Source organism: Vipera ursinii, assembly GCF_947247035.1.
Source record: "Vipera ursinii genome assembly, chromosome: 4".
Classification (NCBI taxonomy): Eukaryota; Metazoa; Chordata; class Lepidosauria; order Squamata; family Viperidae; genus Vipera; species Vipera ursinii.
Window position 1 is genome coordinate 18,371,073 of NC_139514.1, and position 8,116 is coordinate 18,379,188.

Consider the following 8,116-nt stretch of genomic DNA (forward strand, 5'->3'; position numbering starts at 1 on the left):
CAGAAGAAGGGGACACTAAACCCTGCTATTTCCCATCCCACAAAGGCTGATCCCTTAGACCCACCCATCAGTCAAGAATGAACAGCTTGCCTTTCATTTTTTCTTTCTTTCTTTCTTTCTTTCTTTCTTTCTTTCTTTCTTTCTTTCTTTCTTTCTTTCTTTCTTTCTTTCTTTCTTTCTTTCTTTCTTTCTTTCTCTTTCAACCCAAGAATAAGGGCTCTGGACAAGCCCCGCCCTCCTCCTCCCTCTCCCCCTCCTGCAACCCACCAGGGACAGCCCCCTCCCCCCCGCTGCCCCCAGTCTCCCTCCTCGCAACTCGCAACGTGCGGGGACAAAGAAGCGCTGGGCGAGAAGCAGCGTGGCAAGACGGGCGGGCGGGACGGCGGACCAAAGGGAGAGGGTGAGGGTCTGCAGCCCGACCGATCACCCCCACGGCCTTCGGCTGACACCCGGGCCGTAGTGCGGGGAAGCCCAGCCGCCTCCGCCCGGGGAATCTCCCGTCTTTTCGGATCGAGCCCTCGCGCCAGATCAAAGGCACCTCCCTCCCTTCCTTCCTCCCTTCCTTCCTGCTGCGCCAATGCCTGGGATAGGGGCCGTCGGCGCTCGGTGCAGGCACCGCCCGAGAAGGCGCCCCAACCAGGCCAAGGGGAGCGGCCACCAGGCGGAGGGCAGCGGGGAGACCGCCATGGACGCGGCCATCTGGATCTACCAGTTCCGCCTGATCGTGCTGGGCGATTCCACGGTGGGCAAGTCCTGCCTCTTACATCGCTTCACCGAAGGCCGTTTCCCGGGCCCGATGCACTGCGATCCCACCGTCGGGGTGGATTTCTTCTCCCGCCTGGTGGAGATCGAACCGGGCAAGAGGATCAAGCTGCAGCTCTGGGACACGGCGGGCCAGGAGAGGTTCAGGTACAGCCGGCGCCGGCCCGGTGCTTCAGCTTCCCGCCCCGCTTTTGCTGGCTTCGCCTTCCATGGTCTCTCTCTGCTTCCCCCCCCCCCCCCAAGCGCCGAGTCCAGAGGAGAAATAAAACGGATTCCGCATCCTCCGGAGCGTCTGAGGATGTGCAGAGTGCCACTCCCTGGCCACGCCCACTTTTGCTACTCGCGTGTTTTGTGTGTGTGTGTGTGTGTGTGTGTGTGTATGCGCGCGCGGGTTAATTCACAAGTATGCTTGCGGCTAACTTTTTACTCGCTCTTTGAATATGCGGGTTCCTATCTGAGATTCCACAATCGGGGAAATTAACTCCGTCAAAGGGATAATTCGTGGTTTTCGTGTGATCCCCGAATTCTGTGCTTGTCTGGGTGTACGAGTGTGTACAACTAAGGGGGAAGGCAAGTGCAAACGCTTTGCAGCAAGAAATCTTTTTAAAGGAAAGGAAACCCTTATTTCTCTGCTTGGTAGACTAGAGTGGCTTCTGAAATGAGGTGAGCTTGTGGGCTGCTGGTCAAATGACTTTGTCACCAGCCCAAAGCCTCAGCTTTCCCCCAAGAGTTTTATTTGAACAAGCAAGCCTTGTTCTTTGCTTTGCTCCATCCTTGATAATTTCCGTGGGAAATTCCATGCAATGGGAAATGTTAGTGGGGGTTTGCTGAAACACTTTGAAATAGATCAATTCACCAAGTGGCTGTTAGTTCTATTAGCTATAGTTGTACAATGCTCAGAGACATAACTCTCTCTGGACACTAGCTGGCTGCAAAATACAAGTGAAACTTGAGCATCTGCAGTGGAGGAATGGCGTCACACATGACATCAGTTATGTAATTTGTACTCATTGTGGCATGATGACATCATCACAGCTTTGAGCTGTGATCCAGCTCGCAGCTTGGAGCTACTAGATCACAAGTGTCAAACTTACCACGTCATGTGACGTGTCGTGACGTATCACGACTCTTTTTGCATTGCCGGCAATGGGGTGGGCGAGGCTTCGGTATAATGAAATCAGCCCATGGGCTGGCAGTTTGACACCCCTGTATTAGATTCTCTAGAAGCAGGAAATCAACAAAATACTGTATGTCTGCCTGCCTGACTCATATTTACTTCACACAATATACTAAGTCCCAGTTAACTGAATTGCTGTTTGTGAAATTAATCCTAGCTTCTAATCTAATTTATTTATTAAGTTTACACATGTACAGGTAGTCCTTGACTTACAACCACAACTGAGCTCAAAATTTCTGTTGTTAAACAAGATAGTTAAGTGACTTTTCTTGCTGCAATTATTAAATATATCTGATTTCCCCCTTGACTTTGCTTGTCAGGCATTTGTAAAAAGTGATCACATGACCCTGGGACACTGAATCTGTCATAAATATGAGTCAGTTGAGGGATGCTGCAATGGTCGTAAGTGTGAAAAACAATCAGAAGTCATTTTTTTCAGTACAGTTGTAACTTTATTTATTTATTTATTTATTTATTTATTTATTTATTTATTTATTTATTATTTGGTTTTATATACCGCCCTATTCCCGAAGGACTCAGGGCAGTTTACAGGGCAAAGTTAAAAAACAATATAAGTTAAAATAGAGTTAAAATAAAATTAAATAACAATTAATAGCCCAAAAAGTTAAAAATTTAAAACCCCTCAGTCCAGGCCAGATAAATCAAAGGTCACTAAACGAACTGTTGTAAATTGAGGACTACCTGTATCATAGATTAACCACATGGAATGAGTTTGCACAACACCCTAGAGCACGGGTGTCAAACTTGCCGCATCATGTGATGTGTCGTGATGTATCGTGACTTTTTTTGCATTGCCAGAGCTGGGGTGGGCATGGCTTCCAGATGATGCAACCAGCCCGCGGGTCGGCAGTTTGACACCCCTGCACTAGACTAAAGGGTAGTGGCTGATTTGTGACTTGTGACTAAGCACAGTCAGGGAGAAATTGCCCTTTAACCAAATGAGAAAAAAATGCCAGGTTATTGAACCAACTAACCCTTCAGGTAAAATACCTGTAAATGCAGTTCTTACATATTAATAATATGCACACCTCTAATTCTTGCTGCCAAAGCCAGAGTGCAATCTTGTGGGGCTTAGATGATAATCTGAATTAGGCTTGTGGGTTTGTTTGCCCATTCCTGAGAAAGGCCAGCTTCTTTTCAGGTGCTACTCTTCGTTTGGGGAATTACACCTTTTTTGCTCTTTTGGTGGCTAACAAAGGCTAAAAGCATTTGAAAACTTTTTTTTAAATGCAGATAAATAGCACTAGGCACCAAATCAGCACAACAATGCAATAATAAAAAAAATATAGCAGTAGCAAACTGAAGCAAAGCTGGAAAGTGTCTGATTTCTTTCTTCTTCTTTTTGAAACAAAAAAGAAGTTTTATGGGATGAGACCTGTGAACAAATCATAGGTTATTCATCATCTTGGATGTGTGAAGCACTAGTTGCAGGGGTAGGCAACCTTGGCTCTTTTATGACTCGTGGACTTCAACTCCCAGAATTCCTGAGCCAGCTATGGAGTTGAAGTCCACGAGTCATAAAAGAGCCAAGATTGCCTACCCCTGCACCAGTGAGAAACAAAGGGATTTGAATACATGTAAAGAATATTTTGCTCATAATTAAGCAATTGTAACCAGTCATTCACAAGCGGAACTTTGGGAAAGTCCATTTTCCTTTTCCTTTCTTGACAGATACAGGTGCCCCTCAACTTATGACCATAAACTGGGACCAGAATTTCCATTGCTATGTGAGGCAGTCATTAAGCATGGTCATTAAGCAAACCTGGCTTCCCCCATTGACTGCTTTGATTATCTTAGGCTGACTGGGAAGGTTGGAAATGACGTTCAGCTGACCATAGGACAGTGCAACCATGGTACATACAGGACAGTTACCAAGCGCCTGAATTTTGATCATTGTGATTATGGGGAAGCTGCGATGGTCATAAGTGTGAGGACTGATCATAAATCACTTTTTCCATTGTAACTTCAAATCACCACTATTTTTTTCTAATAATGCTTCCAATGCCTTCCATGTATATCAGGTGTTATGTACTGGGCTCATTAGTAATACCACATGGGTTGCTGGAGCAGCTAACCGCTCTCCAGCAACCCAGACTACAAGTCTCCAGCGCTACAATTGGCTATCCCTAGGCGGCAATGGTTGCTTCAAACCTATTGGCTGCCACCTAGGGGCTAGACTATATATTGTGGCTAGTTGCAGCCATTTGCTCAGTACAGTTTCTGCACGAAATAAACGATGAGTTTCCCTGTGCTCAGTTACCTGGTCTTCATTCCTGTGCCAAAGAACCCGCTATTTAACAAGGGGTATCCTGGTTTAGGCTGGGTGCTTTGTTTTGCAGCCTTTTAGAGTCCTTTTTTTTAAAAAAAAAATAAAACTACTTTTTTTAAAAAAAATGTGTAGAAGTAGGAGTAAGGAGCCTGAGATACAACAGATACTCTAAAATCTAATACATTTTTATTTGATATTTGCATGAAGAAGTTGAGAAATTAGGCAGAAGACTAGACTGAAAATATCTATCCCAAAGGCTAATTTTAGTTAAGAAGCTGGCTTATGTATTTCAGCATCATACAGTATATGATCTGGAGATGCAATTCTCCAGAGTAGCTGGCACTGTTATCCAGGGCAAGTTGGACAAGACAACAGAATTGTCTGTTTTCACTTTAGTTCTATCCAGCTCTATTGGAATCCATAGACGTTGTGTGCATGTGGTGATATTGCACACCATTTCAGCATTGATGCAATTCAAGACCAAATTTTGCACATGTAGGGAAGGAACAGAGTATGCCACGTGACATATCGTGACATTTTTGGCCTTTGTGGAGCCGGGTTGCGCATCTGGCCCACGGGCCACCAGTTTGGCACTATTTTATTATTTTGAAAAAAGCAGCACGATCCTGCAGGTACTCCTTGTTCCCCCTCCCGCCCCCACTGCTTTTGAAATGTACACATTAAAAAGTGTAATATTTCCACTGAGCTTGTCTCTCCCTTTTTATTTTACAGGTCAATCACCCGTTCCTATTACCGAAATTCAGTAGGAGGCTTGCTGGTTTTTGATATCACAAACAGGTCTTCTTTTGAACATGTATCTGATTGGTTGGATGAAGCAAAAATGCATGTTCAACCTTTCCAGATTATCTTCATCTTGGTGGGACACAAATGCGACTTGGAATCAGAGCGCCAGGTTACAAGAGAGGAAGCTGAAGAACTGGCATCAGCCTGTGGCATAAAATACATAGAAACATCAGCCAAGGATGCCACAAACGTTGAAGAATCGTTCACTATTCTCACTAAGAACATATATGAACTTGTGAGAAAAGGAGAGATTTCAATACAGGATGGATGGGAAGGGGTGAAAAGTGGTTTTGTTCCAAATGTTGTACATTCCTCAGAGGAAGCTACCTCACTGGGAGAACAATGCCCTTGCTAAATCTTTTGCATGCCATGCAGCCTAACGAAGGGTTGGAGAATAAGGTAACTGTTTGCAAAAGATCATTTTAAAAGATGCATTAGATCAAAAATTAGTGATCTATGCCTTCTGAGATGCTTATAGCTCCTAAAATACTTAAGTGTGGCTTGCAGGATTCTATAAGGATCATAAGAATCAACAGCATTTGCTTAAAAAGCAAAGCAAGCTTCTAATAGTTAATTATGGGAGTCAGCCAAGTCAGTGGAAGCAAAAGTGCAGGTTTTTCTTTAAAGGAAAGGAAGTGAGAATTCTTTGGTTTTCATCTTTTGCAAGTTTTTGGAAGACATATATACCTATTTTCTACAAGGCCGACTCAGGTTGATTTATCATTTGTTGCTAACCATTTTTCTGAGATGTTGTAATTATGAATATTGTCAAGAAAAGTGAAGCATGGTCCTTCACAACCACCACGTGCATGAAATAGGATGTATCGATCATATGAATGCTCCATATTTTTTTCACTGTGGACCTCGGGGGTACCCATTCATTTATCTGTGTTTTAACTTTGCTCAAAAGAAGTGCCTGTCCAGGAGGGGCAACCTTTTGGGGATGGAAAGTTGGTGAGATTGGTGGTGGGGCAAGATTCACTAATTCATTCACATTCCCTTGTGCTTTGACACTCACTCCTCCTCCAATTGTGAGAAGTATCTTACACCAATTGTCTTTCCGAGGGATGACAAATCTTTAACCATCCCGAAGAGGCTACTGGGTTGGAAGAAAGTAAAATCTCACTCCCAAGTTAAAGATCCCTCTGAAGGTTATTCTGGTAAACAATGAAGTTGCACACAGGATGCCCATATTATCAGCATCATTAACTGAGGACCCATTTCATCTCCATGGGATTGGTTCCTCCAGATCGGTCCAACTGATGAAACCTCCTTCAGATCTGTGGAGATTCTCAGTCATCCAGGTCACGGTTGTCTCAATGGTGATTTTTTTTTCTTCAAAAGGCAACTGGACTGTTTCTCTTCCTTGGGGAAGAAGAAGAAGAAAACGATTTGGTTCTCAGGAGAGAAGCGAAACATTTCCTTGCCATCAGAACTGATGAAGCTTCTTGAATGAGAAGCGAAACGTTTTCTTCATCTCCTTCAAGGAAAAAAACAGTCCAGTTGCTTTTTGGAAGAAAGAAAAAAAAGCCCCTTTGAGATTTATTCAGATTTTGCCTGCCAAAGAATTTTGTCTGGCAAAGTCTAAGGGAGACTTTTGGACTGTGGCCCCCATCCTTTGGAATATTGTCCTCTATCGGTCGTCCCCCACACTTTGGCCTTCCAGAAGAACCTTATAACCTGAGTCTGCTAGCTGACCTAGGACCCTGATAGGGACGCTTAATGCTGGGGGTGCCTGAGGGGGTCAAAAGAAAGTCCCCACTCCCATGTCACCTGTTCTCTTGATATTTTTTTTAGTCTTTATTTAATCTTTCTTCATTTAAAATTCTTTCGTATTATCTTTTTATTATGCTGTAAGCCACCCAGAGTCACTGTTACAGTGAGACGGGTAGCATATATGTTTAATAAAGAAATGAAATAAATAAATAAATAATTGCAGCAGAACTAGAGGAGGAGCAAGAAGGACAATGTAAAAGTGGCAGTCATGATTTCCCACAGAGGAAGATAGGAGAGATATCACAGAACTAAGGTCATCAAAATTTAATTAGATGTCCTCTAGACAAAGAGTTCCCCAACCTTTCCAGCTCTGTGGACCGGGAGTGGGGGGTGGGTGGGAGAGGGGATGGTTCATTGTGAGTGGCGGGCAAGTATGCGCACTTCTTTTGTGTAAGCACCAGGCAAGCATGCCCGCTGCTCATGTAACTGGAGTGCACACGGACACACTTGGACACTGCTTGCCCGCAGCTTCAGTAGCCCAGTTTCGAACAGCTCATGGCTGGTTGTGGGGTTGGTATCCAACCTTGGTAACTTTTAAGACTTGTAGACTTCAATATGGCTGGCTGGGGAATGCTGGGAACTTGAAGTCCACAAGTCTTAAAGTTGCCAAGGTTGGACACCCGTGCTCTAGACCATCTGCAATAGAAACTTTGGAGTGTCAACCAAGATTTGGAGGGAACTTAATGCTATGATCCTTTGCATTAAATGTTGGCATCTAGTGAGAGCCAGGAAGCGTGCGTTTTCCTCAGTAGTCCCTGCCCTGTGGAACATCTTTCCCTTGAGATCTAACAGGATCCACTTTCTTAACCATAAAGAGGTAGTTTGACCCCAAGCAATATGATAGTAATAAATAAAAATAAATGATTGGAGATGGAATAATGGAGAAATCCCCTCAGTTGAGGCTGGCCCCTGCTGCACTCCACATTACTAAAGGGCTATCTAATCCCACTTTTTTTTTGAAGTAACATTAAATATGTAGGCCAAAAGAAGTTTTATGCTGCTCCAAATTCTTTCTTCCCCCAGAATGCTAATTATAATGCAGGCTGCTATAAGATGTATTGGAAGTACAGCTTCGAAACACCCAGCCAGGATGGACAAGTTTGGACCCTCTCAACTTCAAAGTCAGCTTAAATGCCAAACCTTATGTACATTAACTGTGTTCTACAAAACTAGACATTTTATCAGTTGCTGCATACAAAGATTGGAGAAACCAGTCCTTTATTTGCCAGTGGCTCTGTTTCACTTATAGAACATGAGAAATTGTCATTGGAGGATATTATTAGCCAAACACCCAACAAGCAAGGAAG

The 8,116-nt window shown here is 43.9% G+C and overlaps 1 protein-coding gene across 1 annotated transcript; it reads left to right on the forward strand.

Annotated features, from left to right (window-relative positions):
• Nucleotides 1–577: 577 nt before the first annotated feature.
• On the forward strand, nt 578–5,506 carry RAB39A (RAB39A, member RAS oncogene family; the record flags this gene model as incomplete). Its single annotated transcript, XM_083362815.1, has 2 exons — nt 578–909; nt 4,962–5,506. The coding sequence occupies 2 exons, from the start codon at nt 578–580 to the stop codon at nt 5,386–5,388; spliced, it is 759 nt and encodes a 252-aa protein (XP_083218941.1). The 3' UTR covers nt 5,389–5,506.
• Between the last annotated feature and the right edge of the window lie 2,610 nt (nt 5,507–8,116).